Source organism: Vulpes lagopus, chromosome 2, assembly GCF_018345385.1.
Source record: "Vulpes lagopus strain Blue_001 chromosome 2, ASM1834538v1, whole genome shotgun sequence".
NCBI classification, from domain to species: domain Eukaryota; kingdom Metazoa; phylum Chordata; class Mammalia; order Carnivora; family Canidae; genus Vulpes; species Vulpes lagopus.
In genome coordinates this window covers 30613887-30635809 of record NC_054825.1, presented here as the reverse complement: position 1 = coordinate 30635809, position 21923 = coordinate 30613887, and the positions used below count along the sequence as shown (strand labels likewise).

The following is a 21923-nucleotide window of genomic DNA, read 5'->3' as shown; positions in this document are numbered from 1 at the left end:
AGAGAATCACACCATCCATGCCCTTCTAAATACATCTTGGAGGTCTTTCTGTGTCAGCATGCACCTTTCTACTTTAGTAACTCACTGTACATTGACCAGTCCTCTCCCCAAGCACATTTACATTTTTGTTGGTCTCTAAGTTTTTTTGCTATTACCTATATAGCATTACAACAAACAGCCTGGGATGTATATCATGGCACAAATGTGGGAGGCCTGCTGGTAGGATTAGTCCCGAGAAGCAGAGGGGGAACTTGAGTGGCTCAGTCAGCTGAGTACCTGACGTGGGCTCAGGTCACGATTTCAGGGTCCTGAGACTGAGCCCTGCATCAGGTTCCCTGCTCCATGGGGAGTCTGCTTCTCCCTCTCCCTCTGCCCTTCCCCTGACAAATAAGTAAAATCTTTTTTTTTTTTTTTTTTTTTTTTTAAAGATTTTACCTATTTATTCATGAGCGAGAGAGCCAGAGACATAGGCAGAGGGAGAAGCAGGCTCCATGCAGGGAGCCCGATGCAGGATTTGATCCTCGGACTCCAGGATCACGCCCTGGGCCGAAGGCAGATGCTCAACCACTGAGCCACCCAGGTGTCCCAAATAAAATCTTTAAAAAATATCTTGAGAAGTGGAGAATGAGGCTATTTTGCCATTTTCTGGCCTCTCCAGGTAAAAGTTGGACGGTGCAGGGAAAAGGATGAGGGCCTGGTGGACCTGGGCTAGAGACCCTCCTTTGCTCCTTAGCAGAGGGATGACTAGCTACCTCACAGTGCTTCCATTTTTGGTTCATGAAAAAGGCTAGGACCTTCCTCCCGGGGTGGCTGTGATGCGTGAGATGAATGATAACAGAAAGCACCCAGCACAGAGCCTGAGAGCGAGGGCTAATAGGAGCCCTTCAGCAGAAGAGAGGGAAGACACAGCATGGTGGGGCTCCAGGGTCTTGAGACACCCCCACTCCAGGCAAAACACAGGTCACCGGTAGATACACTTATTTTCTTCTCAGCCTTTTTCTGGAAAAGTAGAATCATCAAGTGGCTACTATTTAAGTGGCCAAGCTCAATGTGAGTTTTATGACAGACACAGGGCCGAAACTGGGGTTTACGGGACTGTGAAGCCCAGAGGAGGGGACTGTTAACCCAGGTGGGGAGAGGGCTGAAACCACAAAGTGGATGCGATCTGAGGAAACCAACTGCACAGGATTCAGTCAGGAGGTGACAATAATCAGGATGGAACTGGCACCCCACCCTCAGGGCCCCAGCATGGTGCACTGAGCCCCCCTTGTGGCTCCTTAGAGCTCACTGATAACTGCTCTGGCAGGAAAGCAGCAGCCCCAGCGGACACAGGCCACGCTACCCTGCCCCGTGCCTCATACCACAAGAGCTGGCCTATAGCGTGCCTGACAAGGAGATACCACCAAGCCTTTCCAGCTTCTGGCTCACATCCCTCCCATCCATGCCACAGAGCAGGTCGGCTGGCTGGAGGCCCTGGGACATCCCTCTGCCACACCTACCTGACCAGGTTGATGTGGGCTTTCTCCATGACCTTAAGCCAGGCCAGCAGGGGTTGTAAGTCATTCTCGCTGGGAATATAGTCATATAAGGCCTAGAGGTGGGACAGGGAATATGCAGGTGACTGAGCAAGTGTGTCTGGAGTGGCCTAATGACAATGACCCCTTCTCATCCCCAGACACCAGCATGTCCCACTGACAGGCCTGCATATGTGGCCCCAAAACTCACAGGCCCCATTGCCTTCCCCGCTCTTGCCTTTCCCTAATCCGTGAAACCCTTCCAATTCTGCTCCTCTGGGGTCAAAGTCTCTAGAAGCAGATGAGTAAAACTTGGGTCTCACAACCCTTTGGATATCACAAAAGCCACAGAGTCTTTTCCTGGAAAAATGTACACGGGCACACATATGCATATTTTGCAAACAATGTGGGTAATGTTTATGTCCCCTTTCCTCAAATCCATCCAGGGACCCCTAAATTTGAGAGTCTCTGCTCAAGTTATGAGTTATATCATGAGACCACACTGAAATAGTTTATTAAGTTAACTAAGTGTAGAGTCAGAGCCCCCATCTCCTGTGAACACTGATGTGGCTTTGGTGGCCGGTCTCCTAGCAGCCTACTTCCTGTCTGCTTGTCTATTATAGCCTCTTCCACTGGGCCAGTCCCATCAGCCCACTCAACCTCACTCTGTAGAAAAGTAACAGGCCCCCTGCACCCCAGCACTGCCACACCCCTTTACCATCAGGCCTTACCGTGATGATTTGGGCGTTGAGCTCTGCCGACAGGGTGCCCAGGGTGGGCTTGGCGTGGAAGAGGCTGTGGAAGGCCTGCATGGCACAGGCTGTCACCAACTGGAGAGGACATGGAGGCTTAGTGGGGGACTGCAAAGCCCACGGCTGCCCTGGACATCTCAACCTCCAATTCTAGCCAGTGGGCTGGGGAGAGACCCAGGCCCCTGACCTCAAGCATGCTCCCCACACCTGGACATTCAGAAGACTGTCACTTACGAAGGCTTGGCAGCTACTGAAACATTTTTAAATGATTTAAATAAAGATAACAGAGAAACATGAACAAAACATCTGTAACAGAATGGGCTAAGAAAGCAGGCTATTAAGTGGTATGCAGGCTATAATTATGGCTGTATTTTCGCACGTTTTTATCTATGTTTGTTTATTAAAAAAAAAAAGTCTGAAAGGATACACAGCCCAATTGTTCTGAATGGGGTTTTTCTTTTAAACAACGATCTTATTATTTATATAGTAGATACTTTAAAGTATGCATGTGAACAAACACTACAAGATATATATAAAGATTAATAGAATTGGGCTAGCATGACAGAAATGCAAGAGATCATTTTATGTATTAAAACTGTTATACCAAAAAAAAAAAAAAAACAAAAAAAAACTGTTATACCAATTTGTTAGTAAATAAGAAAAAAAAAAAAAAAAGACCCACAATTGTGGCTGAAACAGAGCTCGAGCAGGAAAGAGGACTGGTACCTTACCAGCCCTGCCATGGCTCCCCACTCCACAGAACTGAACCCTGAAGCCAGCTCCCAAAGGGATCAGGACTCTGAAGACAGCCTGGTCTATCCAACACCAAGGACAGCTGATGTCCTTGGTGGTAATCAAGAGTAGGGCTGGAGTGGGGAGACCCCAGGTCCTGCTCTGGCCTGCCTAAGCAAGTTCCCAAGCACCAGCATTTTGGCCCTGATGTCTGCAGTTCACCCCCAACCCTGGCATGCTCCTCTGGCTTCCTGGCTGAGCTCACCACATGGCTCAAGGTCATGACCCTGAGGAGAGTCTCGCTGCAGCTCTTCACCAGGCTTTCCGGGAAGCAGGGCAACAGGTCCTTTAGCAGTGTCAGCATGTGCAACACAGTGGTGGCCTCCTTGGAGCCTGGCATACAAGAAGGAGCTGAGCCTCTGGCCCACCCTCTGCACTGTGCCCCGTCCTCCCAGGCTGGCCTCTGTCCCCACCCGCCTTGCCGTTGACCTGGTTCCCCACCTCCAGACTTCTCAATCTCCTGGATGCAGAACTTGGCAGTGGAAATGGCAGCAGGATGATGGGCAGGGACTTTTTCACCAAACATGAACTCACTGCCCTTGAGGACTGAGCACACTCCATGCTGGGCAGCCTTCCGGATCTGAGGGGAAAGGAAAGGGGGGCCAGGGCCGGGTCAGCATACACCCTGCAGCCCTGATGGCATGCCTCCTCCATGGCTGATGCTGTACCCAGGCCTGCCTGTATGCACATTCCTGAGCTGAGCAGTAAGACAAACCTCAGCTCCGATCCCTGCTTTCCTGCTAACTCACCAAACGGCCTTGAGTAAGCCAACCACTTCATCTTTGAGCTGCAAGGTCCTCATCTTTATTACAGGGATTCGGTCAGTCACCCAGCAATACTAAGTGTGACCAAGCCAGGCACAGTTCTCGAGGCTGGCAGTCTGGCAGTGACCAGAGTAAACAACTCACACTCTTCTTGGGAGACAGAAAACAAACATACACCAGAAGGTAAAAGTACAATACAGACAATATAGCAAGGGTTGGTGCTTTTTACACAGTGGCCAGCAAAGTGTCACTCCAGTGAAGTGACATTTCAGCAGAGACCTGAAGAGAGTGAGGGAAAGGCCTCATGAGTACACAGGGAAGGAGGTATGAGCCTACCTGAGGAAGCATGCTGAACACACTGAACGATCGAGGACTGTTATTTCTATGTGCTATTACATGTTCCCTGCCCTAAATTCCTGGAGGAAATAGGGTGGCTGACCAACATTTGCGGAGCACCTGCTGTAAGCCAGGAAGAGCGCCAGCCTGGCCTGTGAGTGACACTGGAGTCGCCCTACACCATTGTGGCAAGGTTGGTATTACTATTCCTATTTTCCAGCTAGGAGACCAAGGCTTGAAGAGCTCATGTAACTTGCCCAAGGTCACAGCGTGAATGGTGGATCCAGTATCCAACTAGGGTCTTCGAGCCTCCAAAGCCCCACTCTGCCCCTTCCTGCCACTGTAGTTAAATTTGTCACTGACCAATGAGGCAGGAGACTCAGGAGGGCGTGACAGTGAAGACCCCTTCTACAGGATAAGGCACTGCCTCTCATCTTCTAGGACTAAGCAAATAAGGCTTCAGAGGCAAAAAGCAGCAGCTCAGAGCAACCTCCCTGATCCTACTCAGACAGATTGGCCCCAGCCCACTTACTAGAATAGCGCCCCCCCACCATACTCTGGGGGCCCAGCAGCCTCACCTTGGGCTTAGGGTGCACAGTGAAGCTCAGGAGCCCATGGTACACCTGCAGGGTCACGGGATAGCTCCAGGCCTCCAGGTCCTGCTTCCGCAAAAGGGTGGCCAGGCAGGAGAGGATCTGTAAGACAGAGTCTCTCAGCTTCGCTGGCTTCAACCAGGTGGAAAAAGAGCCCAGGTTCTCTCCAATTCCAGAAAATCGCCCAGGGATCCATGTGAGGTCCACATGGTACCTATACCTCTCCCAGAGAATATCCAGGATTTGGCCAAATCTTTGGGGCTCTGGAAGATGGTGAAGGGGAAACAGACACAGACACTAACCCATCGGACGGCAGAGGTAGAGCCACTGCTGGTCTGCGCCGACATGATGTCCATGAATGCTCTGGATGTATCGGAAAACTTCCTAATAAGCACAGGGCTGGGCACGCTGTTCGGGGAGAGAAGAGCTGGTCAGAGGCCCTAGGGGCCTCCTAGAGCAGCAGGTGCTGACCCAGCACTCAGCAAATGAGCAGGAGACAGGACAGGAACCCACCTTTTCCAACGCCACATCAGTGTGCTTTCCAGGGACCTGAGCTTGGTGCCTCTTCCCTTCACCACGGTCATTCTCCATTATCCACGAGATGGGGCCTCACTAGCTTGCCTCAATCCTCTCCCTACCCTCCCCCCTCACAGCTACAGGCTGCCGTATCCTGGTGGCCACACCCTAGTGCCCCCTTCCTGCCCCACTCACGGCAGCAGGGCCGCCTGATTTCCAGGCACTGACACTCACATTCTGTGACAATATCCCAAGCCACCCTGGGAGCCTCATGGTGAAGAATGCCAGTTGATACTTAATAATTCCCTGAGCCTATTCCTCCTGCTGCCATTCCCTTCTCCCCAAAAAGACTTGGGGTTCAGACCAAAGGTAGGACTCACCGCTTCAGGACAAGGTTCAGCAGGTACGCAACAGCAGCCAGAGACTCAGGGGACTCCACGGCCTCCACTGTTGTCATCTGAGGGCCAGACCACAGGGTGTTAATGGAAGTGTATAAGCTGGGCAGATGGGGGGCTGAAGCCACCATGTCCACAGCAGGATAGTTAAAACCAAGAATTCTGGTGTCAAAGGTCAAATCCTGGCTCTGCCACTGTGACTTTGGGCTAGCAACTAAATCTTTCTGTGATTCAGCTTCCTCATTTTTTTAAAAAGATTTTTTAACATTTTTATTTATTTGGGGGTAGGGGGAGCAGAGCACAAGCAAGGAGGAGAGAAAGGAGAAACAGACTCCCTACTGAGCAAGGAGCCCAACGTGGGGCTCCATCCCAAGACCCTGCGATCAGGACCTCAGCTGAAGGCAGATGCTTAACCGACTGAGCCACCCAGGCATCCTACTTCCTCATTTGTAAAATAGAATACATTGTTGTAAGGTTTCATCAAATTCATACACAGCAATCACAACACTGCCTGGCACATAATAAAAACCATGTATCATTATCTAACTTATTTCATTATTCTAGAGGAGTTGGAAGGCTTTTTCTCTAAAGGGTCAGATAATAAATATTTTAGGATTTGCAGGCCATATATGGTCTCTGTTGCATATTCTTTTGTGTGTGTTTGAATAATCCTTTAAGGATATAAAAACCATTTTTAGTTCTCAAGCTGTAAAAAACAACAGGCCATGGATCAAATTATTTCCATGGGCCATAGTGGGCCAACCCATTCCAGAGTAGTGGTTCTCAAACTTTTACACCCTTAGAATTTCTTGAAGATTCCCCAAAGAGGCTTTATTTACATAGGTGATATCTACTGATGCTTACCACATTAAAAATTAAAACTGAGAAATTTTTAAAATACAAGTATAATGCAAGCACAATTAGCTACTGAAATAATGTCATCAGATAGGAAGTAACTTCTGGAAAACTCCATAGTACACTCATTAAAGGATGAGAGTGAAAAGGCAAATGATGTTCTAGTATGTTATAAAAATAATTCTGATAGCCCACCAATCCCAGTAAAGGGTCTTAGGACCCCCTCCTCTCCCTACCTGCCCCTGGCCACACTTTGCCTATCTTTTTCTAGAGGATCCTCTAGGCCTAACTCAGCTCCATGGATCAGGGAAGAAAAAACAACAGTAACAACCAGAGTAGTGGATTTTTGTTCTATAAGGATACTGTAACAAATACCACCAGCCTTTCCAAGCCACCACCTGAGAATGAGTAAAGCGCTCTTTTTTTCTTTTTTACTAATCTCTTTGCCCAACATGGTGCTTGAACTCACAACCCCAAGATATCAAGAATTGTATGCTCTCCTGACTGAGCCAGCCAGGAAGCATTTCCACTTATTCAAGGATGTCCTGCTCTATATCCTCATACCAGAGGCACCCATCTTCTCTCTACAGCTGTTCTGGACACCGACTTTCAAGTCACACCTACTTACCAATGCAGCGAAGTACTCAGTCTCTGTCTCCTTTCCTCCCTGGGAGCGAATCACCTCAGTGACAGCAGCCAGAACAGCACAGATCTGCATGTAAGGGAGAAGGCATCTATGACATCTATTTTAGATTGAATCCTGTCCCTGGGCTAGCCTCTTATCCTTATTCCTTCACAAATTATTCTCCTGACAAAGCCTAGAGATAGGCAAGATGAATTGCATTCATACACACAATTGCATGCATATACACCATAAGGCCTAGCAAAATGTTTGCCAAAACTCCACCTCTAGGACTCTGTCTCTTATAGGAATATCTGCACAAAATTGCAAACATTTAGGTAACAAATGCGTTCACTGCAGTAACAAGCTGGAACAAGGCAACCATCAACAAAGGGTCAATAAAGTACTATTACTACATAATAAGTAATGATTGAATCAAATACTACAGGACAATTGAAAAGAATGAGGAACAATGCTATATTAATTTAGAACTACTGTTCAGTGAGGGAAAAGTACAGAACACTGCATATAAAATATTATCTGTAAAGCTAAACAAAAAAATATAGAATAGTAATGTTCCTAAGGGGCTAATGAGCACTTGGAACATGGTTAGTGTGACTGAAGAACTGAATCTTTAATTTATAAATTTTATTTTTTTATTTTTATTTTTTAATTTTTTTATTTTATTTTATTTTAAATTTTTATTTATGATAGTCACAGAGAGAGAGAGAGAGAGAGAGAGAGAGAGGCAGAGACACACAGAGGGAGAAGCAGGCTCCATGCACCGGGAGCCCGACGTGGGATTCGATCCCGGGTCTCCAGGATCGCGCCCTGGGCCAAAGGCAGGCGCTAAACTGCTGTGCCACCCAGGGATCCCTTATTATTTTTTTAAATTTATAAATTTTAAATTTAAAAATGAATACTTGAGGGGCATCTGTGTGGCTCAGTTGGTTAAGCTTCTCCCTCTCCTGCCCCTCCCCTCCCTTCACCTGCGTGCGTTTGCACACAGGCTCTCTCTCAAATAGAATCGTTAAAAGAAAATAAAAATAAAGATTTTATTTATTTATTAGAGAGAGAGAGACAGTGAGATAGTGAGCAAGCAGAGGAAGAAGAAGGGGCAGAGAGAGAAACAAGCTCCTAAGGTGGGATGTGATCCCAGGACCTAGGATCATGACCTGAGCCTGAGGCAAAGGCTTAACCCACTGAGCCACCCAGGCACCCCTAAACAAAATCTTTTTTTTAAAAAATGAATACTTGATCTAGTTATTGGAAAACATAGGTTTGTTTGTTTGTTTTTTAAGATTTATTTATTTGAGGGAGAGAGAGAGAGAGAGAGAGAGAGAGCCCGCGCACACGCCTTTTACGTGCACATGAGTGGTGGGGAGCAGCAGAGGGAGGAGGAGAGAGGAAACCCCAAGCAGACTCCCCACCAAATGCAGAGCTGGACTTGGGGCTCAATCCCACTACCCTGAGATCATGACCTGAATCAAAATCAAGAGTCGGATGCTTAAATGACTGAGCCAACCAGGTACCTCGAAAACATAGATTTAAAACAATTTACAGGAGCACCTAGGTGGCTCAGTGGTTGACCTGCCTTTGGCTCAGGTCGTGATCCTGGTCCTGGGATAGAGTCTCCCATCGGGCTCCTTGCGGGAGCCTGCTTCTCTCTCTGCCTGTGTCTCTGCCTCTCTCTCTTTGTGTCTCTCATGAATAATAAAATCTTTTAAAAAAATAAAATAAAATCAAAAACAATTTAGATATATGAATCTATTTTTGTGATTATAAGTTTTATGAAACACAGATTTAAAACAACTTGAAAATATGAACCTTTTGCAATTGTAAATTTTATGACCAAATCAAATACTTTCAAAGAAGAGTTAGCATCCAAATAGCGGTGTAAAGGTAACACGCATTCCAGAATTTGAAGACATAATATGATTAAAAACAATGCAAATCATCTCATTTTAGGGATCCCTGGGTGGCACAGCTGTTTAGCACGTGCCTTTGGCCCAGGGCGCGATCCTGGAGACCCGGGATCGAATCCCATGTCGGGCTCCCGGTGCATGGAGCTTGTTTCTCCCTCTGCCTATGTCTTTGCCTCTCTCTCTCTCTCTGTGTGTGACTATCATAAATAAAAAAAAATTTTTTTAAAATCTCATTTTATATTGATTGTAGATTGGAATAACAATATTTAGATATAGTAAGTTTAGGGTAGTCTGGGTGGCTCAGCAGTTTAGAGCCTCCTTCGGTCCAGGGTGTGATCCTGGAGACCCAGGATCAAGTCCCACTTCGGGCTTCCTGCATGGAGCCTGCTTCTCCCTCTGCCTGTGCCTCTGCCTCTCTCTCTCTCTGTCTCTCATGAATAAATAAATAAAATCTTTTAAAAAAAGAAAAGAAAAAAAAAGATATAGTAAGTTTATTATTAAGATTAATTTCATTTGCTTTTTACTTTTTTAAAATATGGCTACTAAACTTCACAATTCCTTATGTGGCTTGCACCATGTGCTAGACAGTGCTGGGCTAGGTAGACATGATGATCCATCAACAGTAACTGCCACAAAGGAGTTAAGTTGGGAGACCAACTTTCATATTTTATTCTACTCATGTCACTTTGGTACCATTTATAATTTTGACATTTTTCATGTAAACAATGAATATAAATTGTATAATTAGGAAGTATTAACTAAAAAAAACAAATAAAATCTGGTTCTTGTTAGATAAAACATCTATCTGTTGTTATTCAGCACTAATTTACTCAAAAAATGTTTCTTGAAAATATTCTTTGTGGGCAGCCCTGGTGGCTCAGCGGTTTAGTGCAGCCTTCAGCCCAGGGCCTGATCCTGGAGACCCGGGATTGAGTCCCATGTTGGGCTCCCTGCATGGAGCCTGTTTCTCCCTCTGCCTGTATCTCTGCCTCTGCCACCCGCCCCCCACTTCTCTCTGTGTGTGTGTCTCTCATGAATAAGTAAATAAAATATTTTTAAAAAAGAAAATATTATTTGTAAAAAGTCCTGCATTATCTACATTTAATGAGATAAATATTTGTAAAGTATTTGTACCCGGAAGGACTTTATACGTGAGTAGGGGAGATGTCATTAGAAAAAAAGCAGAAAGTGGAACCTGCCCCAGGAGAGCTAGCAAGTAGGAAAACAAGGGGCAGGAGAGATGACACATCATCCAAAAATACTAGCTGACCAGGGCAGCAGTGAGCCAGCATTGGAAGAAAACAAAAAGCCGGAGTTTGGCTCCTCCTCACTATCCCAAGTCCTCTTGATCCTCCCCCTACCTCCTTGTGGGCAGCCGAGTTGGACTCCCAGAAGCGTTGCACTTTGCTGAAGGTGACATTTGTACAGTCCGAGAGGCCGCTCAGGAAGGTGCCGCTGGACTTCTCCGTGAGAGAGGGGGCCGCCTCTTCTTCCATGGCCGTCTCTGGGGCTTCCCTTTTGCCCAGACGCAAGGACCCTGACTGCAGCTCATTATGCAACTTCACCGCATCAACTGTCAGGTCACTTTTTCCTGAAAACAGGAGGCACAGGTGAGGCCCTCGCTTCTACCCCAACTTCCTTTTGGCCAGGATCCACCCGTAGGACAGACACTAGTCACGTACAGGCCCCCAACCTGAGAGGCGGAATTCTGAACCTGGCCTGCCTCATCAGCCCACTATAAGCCTAGAACTCAGCAAACGCATACAGGGCACCCTCCGGGTCAAAGTGTCTGCTTCCGTGTCCCGACGGCTTAGGTGCGGGAGGGGGCCGGCGTGGGGGCTGCACGCAGGGGTTTGGGAAGTAAATGCCGGTGAAAACACCTTGTAAAGAGTCCCCCACAGTTGATTATAGCCAAGTCCCAACTCTGACAGCCGTGGCATCCAGAGCTACTCATTTCCCTACTGTGGACTCAATTTCCCCATCTGTCAAAAGGGAAGGGTGAGTCTTTACAGCAGGCTCCACGTGCCACGTCCTAGGAGAAGAGAGGTCCAACGCCCGGGCCCCGGAGCCTCCAGAGAGGCCCAGCTCGTCAGACCCCGGCCGGCTCGCCGGTCTCGACCCCGCTAACCTGAGGGCCGGCTGAAGAAGCGGCTGCGAGCGGCCTGGCGGTGGCGGCAGATGGCAGGGTTGCTGTCGCTACTGTGGCCTTTCTTCCAGCGTTTCAACTTGGCCGAGACACCCGAGGGCAACTTTCCCGAGCGACCCATCTCGACGAAGCCACCACTCAGCTTACAGCACCAGCCACCGGAACCTGGAAACACGCGCAGAACCCACGTGGACCCGCGACGGCTTCACTTCCTCTTTCTCTGACGTAACTTCCGGATTCGCGTCTGTTTCTATGGCGAAATAGTCAACATCCGGTTTTGCGTTTCCTCTAGGCTCCGGATCCTTGAGCGGTTCCGAGCAGGTTGGTTGCTAGGGAGTCGCTAGGGCTTATCCTCCCCTGGCCACAGCTGTGGGTTCTTACCCTTATAAAACTAGAATTACTTTGCAGGTTAAAAGACGATCACACGCATATTTATATTATTTTTTAACATCTAATTTCGAAAGTAAAGCTTGGAAACAAATTTATTTGAGAGTCAAAACCTGGCCAGACTTGAAAGAGTGAAACCTCGGGGAGTTTGTCCTGAAACGAGAAAAAAGCAGCCCATGATGCTCTAAACTCTGCTTCTTTTCTTTTCTTTTTTCTTTCTTTCTTTTTTTTTTTTTTTTTGTTTTTTTTTGTTTTAAGATTTTATTTATTCATGAGATACACACAGAGAGGCAGAGACATAGGCAGAAAGGGAAGCAGGCTCCCTGCGGGGAGCCCATTGCACGACTCTATCCCAGGACCCCAGGATCACGCCCTGAGCCGGAGGCGGTCGCTCAACCACTGAGCCACTCATCTGAAATAAATTTTTTCAGATTTATTTATTTGAGCGAGAGAGAGTGCCTGTGCGTCCGCGAGTGGGAGGGGCAGAAGGAGAGGGAGAGAGCGAGCATCTCAAGCCGACTTCATGCTGAGCGTGGAGCCCAGCGTGGAGCTCGATCTCAGGACCCTGAGATCACAACCTGAGCCAAAACCAAGAGGCGGAGGCTCAATCATCTGTGCCACCCAGGCGCCCCCTGCTTATTTCTTTCCTTCTTTTTCTTTCCTTTCTTTCTTTTCTTTTCTTTCTTTCTTTCTTTCTTTCTTTCTTTTTCTTTCTTTCTTTCTTTCTTTCTTTCCTTTCTTTCTTTCCTTCCTTTTTTTTCTTTTCTTTCTTTCTTTCTTTCTTTCTTTCTTTCTTTCTTTCTTTCTTTCTTTCTTTCTTTCTTTCTTTCTTTCTTTCTTTCTTTCTTTCTTTCTTTCTTTCTTTCTTTCTTATGAGAGACACAGAGAAAGAGGCAGAGACACAGACAGAGGGAGAAGCAGTCTACCCACAGGGAGCCCAACGCAGGACTTGATCCCAGGACACCGGGATCATGCCCTGAGCCAAATGCAGACACTCAACCGCTGAGCCACCCAGGCGTCCCTACTTATTTTCATTTAGTACTGGGGGCACCCAGTTGGTAAACCACCCTCCCTCATGGCAGCACTCAGTCCTTCTCGATAATCTCTTCTAATCCCACATCAGAACCAGCAGTCATCCTGATTTGATCTCCACTCCCCTTCGACCCTCCCCAAAATTGTTTAGCTGGAACCCAAACTTTATTTATTTATTTAGGAACCCAAACTTTAAAAAGATCTCTCCCTCCCCTGTTTTGGGGTGCAGCATTCCAAGATTCCTCTGGAATTTCCTCCTCCACTTCACATCAACAAACCTGATTTGTCAAACTATGGGTAGATCCTGGTGAGTTGTTTTGTTAAGTAGGCTCCACACCCAACATGGGATTTGAACTCACAACCCTGAGATTAAGAGTCGCATGCTCTACTGACGAGCCAGACCAGTATTCCCCCTGGTGAGTCTTGGCCAATTAGGGTTTAACATATTTGTTTAACATTTTTTTTAGCTCCCACTGAAAAAGACACTACAGTAAGTCAAATTTCCAAATGAACTAGAAGTTAACAAAATTTTTGTATACTAAAAAACCCTTTTTTGTATACTGCTTCTTTCACTTGATATGTGAATGTTTCCCCTTGCTATGGTCTGAATGTTTTATCCCTGAAAACTCCCTATGTTGAAATCCTAAGTCCCAAGTATGATGGTGTTAGGAGATGGGGCCTTCGGTAAATATTTAAGTCACGAGGGTGAAACCATCATCTAAGGAATTGGTGTCTTATAAAAACAATTCGAGAGATCCCTAGTCCCTTCCATCATGTGAAGACACCCCAAGAAAGAGCTAGCTATAAACCAAGAAGTGGGCCCTCACCCAAACCATGCTGGCACCCTGATCTTGGACTTCCAGCCTCCAGAACTTTAAGAAATAAATTTCTGTTGTTTATAAACTAGCAAGCCTATGTTATTTTGGTATAGCAGCCTGAACAGACTAAAGGTACCTTTTATTCTTAAATATCCTTTTGCACAGATGTTTCTCACAACTGGTTGATCTATGTGAAGCTTGTGAAAAACATAGATCCACCATATACATTCCATGAAGACAGGGATGTTGCCTTTGTGACTTCCCTTCCCAAGACTTGGAAGAGTACGTGGCAAGTACTGTAGGCACTCAACAAATTACTGTTGAATCAATGAGTATATGTGTGTTGTGGAGGAAAGAAGACTAAAACAGGGGCACAAATTATAGAAATTCAAGGATAAATGTAAATACCAATAACTGTAATTAGTCTTTACTTAGACAAACTGAGATACCCTTTACTCCACAGATAGAAACACAAAGCTCAAAACATACATTTCTGAGGAAGTTAAGAAGCACCAAAAAGTGGGACGCCTGGATAACTCAGCAGTTGGGCAACTGCCGTTGGCCCAGGGTGTGATCCTGGAGTCCCAGGATCGAGTCCTGCATTGGGCTCCCTGCATGGAGCCTGCTTCTCCCTCTGCCTATGTCTCTGCTATGTGTGTGTGTGTGTGTGTGTGTGTGTGTGTGTGTGTGATGAATAGATAAATCTTTCTTTTAATAAAATATTTTTTTAAAAAAAGTTCCAAAAAGTGAATTTTGGTCCAAGAACCAAAAAGCTAGAGATGGGGAGTGAAGGGAAGACTGAGATGAAATTCATGAAACTGTAGTGTTGGTGCTAGAAGTAGGCACCTGAGGGGTCATCCAGACCACGGGTGACACCCAGTCAGGGTCAATACTTTTACTGCTCTGTAGTAAAACAACCACAGTCTAGTGATGCTGATATTCAAATACCCTTTCTTTTACAAAGCAACAGTGAGACTAAATGGAAGATTCCACCCCCCAAAAAAGAGAACCCCACTATTATTTGCCAAAATAAGGAGTTAGCAACATTTTGTTAGGTCTTCTCCTTTTATTTTTTTATTTACTTTTTTTATAGAGGGGAGAAGGGACAGAGGGAAACGAAGAGAGAGAATCTTAAGCAGGCTACATACCCAGTGCAGAGCCTAACACAGGGCTTGATCTCACAACCCTGAAATCATGACCTGAGCCAAAATCAAGAGTTGGACGCTTAACCAACTGAGCCACCCAGAGGCCCCAGGTCTTTTCCTTTTAAAAACAAGTTTCGTCTGTAAGCCAACTTTTCATTAGAATATCTGAACCAATTTGTTTTGTCAAGTCCAGAAAGATGAAGTAATTTGCACAAGTTTCCACAGCATAGTAGTTTATTCAGTGAAACACGGAAAGAAGTAACCATAAAGGAAAAGATTGATAAACTGGAATACATTAAATGTAAGAAATTCTGCTCACAGGGATGCCTGGGTGCCTCAGGGGTTGAGCACCTCCCTTTGGCTCAGGGCATAATCCTGGAGACCCGGGATTGAGTCCCACATTGGGCTCCCTGCATGGAGCCTGCTTCTCCCTCTGCCTATGTCTCTGCCTCTCTCTGTGTGTGTCTTATGAATAAATAGTCTTTAAAAAAAGAAATTCTGCTCACGAAAAGATACCATAGGGAGCACTAAGAGGCAAGCCAGAGTGAGAGGAGATATTTGCAATACATAAAACTGACAGACAAGTATGGTGGAATATAGAAAGAAATCCTACAGATTAATAAGAATGAGGTAGACAGGGCAGCCCCAGTGGCTCAGTGGTTTAGTGCCGCCTTCAGCCTAGGGCGTTATCCTGGAGACCTGGGATCAAGTCCCACATCGGGCTCCCTTCATGGAGCCTGCTTCTCCCTCTGCCTGTGTCTCTGCCTCTCACTCTCTCTGTGTCTCTCATGAATAAATAAAATCTTAAAAAAAAAAAAAAGAATGAGGTAGACAATCTAATAAGAATGGGCAAGAGACATGAACAGGCACTTCACCAAAGTGGATATCCAAATGGCCAATTAACATATGGAAAGATGCTCAATCTCATTAATCAGAGAAATGCAAATTAAAATCAGAACGAAATGCTATTATACACCCACCAGAATCACTAAAATTAGAAAGACTAGCAATACTAAGTGTTGGTGAGGATGTGGAGCCACTGGCCACACATGCAACTGGAGGGAATATCGACTGATAAACCCACTTTTGTGTGGTAGCATCTAGTAAAACTTAATATATGCCTTCTCTATAATCCAGAGATTCACTTCTGAATGTATACTCAACAGAGATCTATCTTTATATGCATAAAAGACATATATGATATATGATAGTGTTCATAATAGCCAAATACTGGAAATGACCTAAATGTCCATCACCAACAGAATGGATAGATTATAGAATACTGATATAATGAAATAATATTCAACTATACAGTTAGAGAACAAGGAAACTACTGCTACATGCAATAGCATGTATTATCTAAGTTGAGCAAAAGACCCCAGACACAAAAAAATAACATTTTGCATGATCCCACTTAGAAGTTCGCAACCAGGCTTTGCTACTCAACATATAGTATTAGAAGTCAGGATAGCAGTTGCCATGGTGGTAGTAACTGAGAGTGGGCACAAGGGGTGTGGTAATATTCTTAATTTTTTTTTTATCAGAGGTGAATTTACGTGGATGTCTTCACTGTGTGATAATTCATTAGCTATGCACTTATAATTTGTGTGCCCCTTTGCCTTTTGTATATGTTATTATATATACACACACATATATGTATACATGTATAATATATGTTATATATTACATTGGTTTACTAAAAATAGAAAGTGTCCCTGACATGCAGAGCAGAGAGAGCACAAAGACTGTTAGTGTGAGGAAGTGTCATTGTAGGGAAGATAACTCAGTGCGGACTCTGGACCCTGTACCCCCAGCCCTGAGAGTCAATGCACCACTTCTGACAGAGCCCACTTCTGGGACACAGGCTGCGATCTGGGCAGTAAGGCTGAGAAAAGGAAACGGGTGGCCTGAGGAGGAAGAGGAAGCCGAGTTTGGAAACTGTTGTAAGCAACCTGGTGCTCATGACCTGAGGTCTAGATGTGGGAACATTCACTGAGAGAAGACATAGAAAGTATTGGTTAGAGTCTGCTTTCCCGAATGACACTGGGCAGGGATTTAACCTCTCCGAGTGTCCGTTTCATAGTTTGTAAAGAGGTGATAATAATACTGAACCCACTGAGCTACTGTGAGGATTCAATATGAAAGTGTGTGTATCAAAATATGTACAACTCCAAAAATGTTAGCAGTACCCTGCGAAGGGTGTGGTGGTGAACTTGGGCCACCAGAGGGGGCTCTGCAAGCAGCCAGTTAAAGCTGAAACCTTAGAGAGAGGCCGCAGTATCATCCAGTGGCTGGGATTTTGCAAATCAGATGGGGAGATGAAGAGGGCCAGGCTAGTGGCAGCCTTCCCATCATTTGCCTGGACAGCAGACACCTGCTGGCCTGCAAACCGAGTCTGCTAAATCATAACTGGGTACAGCCTCTGGATGAACCACCTGTCTGGAAGTGGGCTGGCCTTCCATCTGGAAGCATGTGCTCCGAGCCTCCTTCAGAAGGTGGTGTCAGGAGGACTCGAGGCATCCAAATGACTTGAGCATACTTTCTCCCACTCTGCACAACTAGGGAGCAACTTTGCTGTCCCCGAATTCCAGCAACGTCTTCTATCCAGAAGAATTAGCTTTCTCTATGATAATCCATACAATTTATGGCCAATTAATTTCACATTTGTAGGATTGGTCCTGTAGACCTCAGGGTCTCTTTTTCTGCTCAATTAATTTCACATTTGTAGGACCGTCTGTGTTAGACTCCAACTACTATCACTTGCTGTCTGACCTTGAGCAAGTCACCTCACTCTGTAGGTCTGTTATCCTCAGCTGTAAAATGGGACTAAGAATGCTTACCCATAGGGTACATGAGAACTAAATAAGATAATACTTGTAAAGTGCTTAGTGCACTGCCTGGCACTTGGTGAGAAGGCACTAAACATGAGCTAATTATTATTATTCAAAAATCTCTTCTTGGGCAGCCCCAGTGGTGCAGCGGTTTGCCGCCGCCTGTAGCCTGGGGTGTGATCCTGGAGACCCGGGATTGAGTCCCACATCGGGTTCCCTGCACGGAGCCTGCTTCTCCCTCTGCCTGTGTATCTGCCTCTCTCTCTGTGTGTCTATGAATAAATAAATAAAATCTTTAAAGAAAAAAAAAAAGCTCTTCTTGAGTTCCAAAACACTTTCTAACCTATTATCTAACTGAGGAGGACAGAGCAGTGTCCTCATTTCACAAATGTGGGAAGGTGATTCCCAGGGCTTCAGTGACATTCCCAAAGTCACACAGCTGGTCAATGGGCAAAAGTCAAGAGATCTGACCCTTAGCCTAGGAGCTCCCTCTGCAACCACTGCTCTCAAAATTCTGAAGCTCGTGTGGAGGGAACAGGGCTGCTGCCCCCAAAGCACTGAGCCCAAGGCCAACAGAAAGGCCATTTTTACATCGATGGGGCTGTTATGTGTTATGACACTGGGCAGGAGGAAAGGGAAGTTGAGGCTTTGCCTCTTCCCCCAAACCAAGAGGAAGCAGATGTTTTGGTTGTTTAACGTAGGGCTCAAGTTCTGGGAGAGGGAGGAGGGTTTTGTCATCCCCGGCAACCTATCATGACCCAGGTGGTGGAGTCACAGCTGCTTCGAGCATTGTCCTAACTGCTGGAGCTGTGTCAAAGCCCAGGCTACAGACATAGGCAAGACTGTCTTTGGAGCCATATCCCAGGTATGACTGGGGGCAGATGGCTGAACTCTGCAAGCCAGAGTTTCTCACCTGAAAATGGGGCTGCCATCCTGAGGTTAAAATAAGATCATGCCCACAGAAGGTTTAGCCCCATGCCTGGCATGTCACTGTCACAGAAGGCTGCATGTCCCTCAGTTTCTGGAGCATTTGGCCAAAGAAGAGCTTTGAAGAAGAGCTTGCTTCCTAGACTAAGTGTGAGGGGATGAGCGAATGGCCTGGTGTACTAGAGAGGACCCCAAGCTGTGAAGAGGACTGAAATCTGGGCATAGCAGATATGTTCTTTTTTTTTTTTTTTTTGCAGATATGTTCTTACTCAAAGAGGGGACTGCCCCCAAATTGGAGTCCATCCTTGTTTACCACCTAACGGTAGGTGTATATGACAGGCAGAAGGGGGTTTGGGTGCGCCATGCCCCCAAATTCATTCTTACTCCGAAATAAGGCATTTACCCACCTATTACTTCCACCCCCCATTCTTGTCAGGGCCTCTATCAGGAATGAATCGTGTGCAGCTGCTATAACAAAGACCTCAAGATAGTGGCTTAAACACACAGGATTAATTATTCCTGTTCAGCAAATTAGGAGGTAGGCGGGCAAATCCAGGCTAATACAGTGGCTCCATACAGTCCTCAGGGTCTGAGGCTTTCTCTCTTTTTCTGCTCCACCCTCCATAGTGTGTGACTTCCATCTTCGGGTCACCTCATACTCCAAGATGGGCTGCAGGAGTTCGAACCATCACATTCACAGTCCAGGCTGAGGCCCAGTCTCAGTAAGATGGAAGCAAGGAAGAGCCAAGAGGGGCGTTCCCAGGCAAGTCAGCTCTCTTTAAGCCAGTTCTGCTCACATCTGATTGGCTAGAATTTAGCAATTTGGCCAAACTTAACTGCAGAGTGGCCGAGAACTATATCCTCTCAGTTGGAAACATTGCAGCCCACCCCTTCCCCTACAGTAGGAATTCTGTTGCTAAGGTAGAAGGAAAGAACTGATATCAGGTAGGCAATGAGCAGCCTTGGAATCTCAGCTAGGTGTTGAGAGGATTGGTTCTGATCAACTTAACTCAATTACATATGCAAAAGTTATTTTTTGAGCACTAATTATATGTAAGACACTGTGCTAAGTATATAGAAGTATATAAAGACACTTGAAGGCTCTCATTCTGCTCTTAAGAAGCCTACAGGTTAAGGGGTACCTGGATGGCTCAGACGCTTGACAATCTGATTCCTGGTTTCCTCTTGGGTCATGGTCTCAGGGTCATGGAATAGTCTCAGGTCAGGCTCCAAGGCTCCAAGGGAGTCTGCTTGGGACTTTTTCCCCTCTCGCTCTGCCCCTATCCCACCCACCCACCCCCTTGCTTGCGCATGCAGGTGTGTGTGTGTCCCGTGCTCTCTCTCTCTAAAAATAAATAAATATAAATAAATCTTTAAAAAAAGAAAGAAGAAAGAAACCTACAGGTTACTGGTGCTGAGACAAGCACAAAATCTTTCAGTCTTCTCATTTGTAAATCAAACATGTATCTAATTCTTTCCAGGACCTTGGAACTTGAATGTTCACTGAAGCTCAATTCTTAGAACTGCATTTTGCTTCCCTGCCGCCTTCATTTTTTTTTTAAGATTTTATTTATTTGAGAGAGAGAGAGAGAGAGAGAGAGAGAGAGCACGAGTGGGGGTGAGGAGCAGAGGGAGAGGGAGAAGCAGACTCCCCACTGAGCAGGAAGCCTGATGTGGGGCTCAATCCCAGGACCCAGAGGTCATGACCTGAGCCAAAGGCAGACACTTAACTGAGCCACCTAGATGCCCCTTCTTGCTTTGTCCTTGACTGTTGGACCCCCTGAGGACAGGGATGGAGTCTGGTCTGCTCTTGTGCCATCAGAGCCTTCCTCAGTGTCTACACATAGTAGGTGTGCAATACTTCTATTTAGCGAATGAATACATGACATAAGCAGAGCTCAGCTGGAGGCACAAGAGAGGTTCGGGTAAAGCTTCGGGGATCCAACAAGACACCCCTGTCCAGAGTGGCTTCATCTTTGATGAAGAGGTGACTTTGCAGAATGAAACTGGCCAAGCAGATTGGGAGTAGATCCTGAAGGGCCTGAAGGTCAGAATAAAGAGTCTGCATTTTATTTTATGATTTATTTTTATTTAAAGATTTTATTTATTTATTCATGAGAAACACAGAGAGAGAGGCAGATACACAGGCAGAGGGAGAAGCAGGCTTCACGCAGTGAGCCTGACGCGGGACTCGATCAAGGGACTCCAGGATCATGCTCTGGGCTGAAGGCAGGCGCTAAACTGCTGAGCCACCCAGGGATCCCAAGAGTCTGGATTTTAATAAGGAGTTTTTTACACATTGCAATCTGGGAAAACAAGTTAAGGGGCTTGTACTTTAAAGTATTGGTCCTCATTTATTCATCTGACCAATATTACTGCTGAGTGTATCGGGCATTGTGGTGGAGAAGGGGAGAGGAAGGTCACATTTAGCAAATGTCTCACCTGTACCCTCCTGCCACATCCTCACAACCACGTTGTGAAGCAGGCGCTATTTTTTTTTTTTTTTTGAAGCTGTATTGTTACTCTTTGATTGTTAAGGAATCCAGTTCTGTGACTGTCCAGAAGCCCAGGCTAGGTTAACATTGATGAGTCCCTGGAGGTAATTACACTCCATTCTGGACTTGTGGAGATAGCCACTGTCTTCTCCCTCTACCTTAACTGAAAACCCAGACCTGGGAGGCCTCCATCACCACCCTCCTACTCCTGGAAGGGGCCTAGTAGGTGCTATTTATCCACATTTTACAGACGGGAAAAACAAAACTGGGAAAAGTCACGTAACTTGCTGAAGTTCTCAGCAGCGCTAAGGGGTGGATTTGGAATTGTAACTTGGCTTGTCCCCCGGTTCTGTCCTCCACAATGACCGGTTACAAAGAGATGAGAGTAGCCTCGTTCTCCATGCAGTGCTCACAGGCTGGTTGGAGAAGCAGCAAAGGCAGCCGGGCGATGAGCAGTGCAATCATCCAGCTATGCCCAGGGCTGTGGGAGGCCCCAGCCTGGCAGGGAGTGGTTGGCCCTAGGAGGTGAGTCAGAGACAACTTTGGGGTAAGGGGACTGTCTTGGTCTGTTTGGGCTGCGATGCCCAAGATCAAGATTCAGCTGCCCGCATTCGGTGTTGGGTGAGGGTCACTTCCTGAGTCATAGACTGCTGTCTTTTTGCTGTGTCCTTACAGGGCCCAAGGTGCCAGGGAGTTCTGTGGGGTCTCTTTCCTAAGGACACCAATCCCATTCATGAAGGCTCTGTCCTCAGGATCTAATCACCTCCCAGATGCTCCACCTTGCAATCCCATCACACTGAGGGGTGGCATTCGGGGAGGAGGGACATAAACAGTCCATTGCAGTGATGTTGGAGCTAAATCCTGTAGGAAGAGTCTGAGTTGACCAGAAAGGTGATGGTGGAGGTACAGGCCAAGGGAACAGCAACTGTAAAGGCACAGGGGCCAGCAGGAGCACGAGATGTGTGCTCCAGAGTCAGGCAAGACTGGAGTCTGGAGTCAATGGATGCCGATTAGAGACTACTGCACCAGTTCAGACAAGAAACGATGAGGTCTGACACTAAGGCTGTAGCAGTGGGGT

At 46.3% G+C, this 21923-nt stretch overlaps 1 protein-coding gene across 2 annotated transcripts in view; it reads right to left on the bottom strand.

Annotated features, from left to right (window-relative positions):
- The window catches only part of RRP12 (ribosomal RNA processing 12 homolog), a 30664-nt gene extending 19241 nt beyond the window's left edge, over positions 1 to 11423 (bottom strand). For both annotated transcript variants that reach the window (XM_041746666.1, XM_041746667.1), the window contains exons 1-10: positions 11193 to 11423; positions 10426 to 10655; positions 7146 to 7229; positions 5648 to 5724; positions 5054 to 5159; positions 4737 to 4853; positions 3500 to 3638; positions 3264 to 3391; positions 2246 to 2344; positions 1500 to 1591 (exon numbers count right to left, since the gene is read on the bottom strand). In XM_041746666.1, the coding sequence (XP_041602600.1) occupies positions 1500 to 1591; positions 2246 to 2344; positions 3264 to 3391; positions 3500 to 3638; positions 4737 to 4853; positions 5054 to 5159; positions 5648 to 5724; positions 7146 to 7229; positions 10426 to 10655; positions 11193 to 11331 (1211 nt within the window). In that variant the 5' untranslated portion in view covers positions 11332 to 11423. The remainder of the gene's footprint in view (positions 1 to 1499; positions 1592 to 2245; positions 2345 to 3263; positions 3392 to 3499; positions 3639 to 4736; positions 4854 to 5053; positions 5160 to 5647; positions 5725 to 7145; positions 7230 to 10425; positions 10656 to 11192) is intronic.
- Positions 11424 to 21923: the final 10500 nt, after the last annotated feature.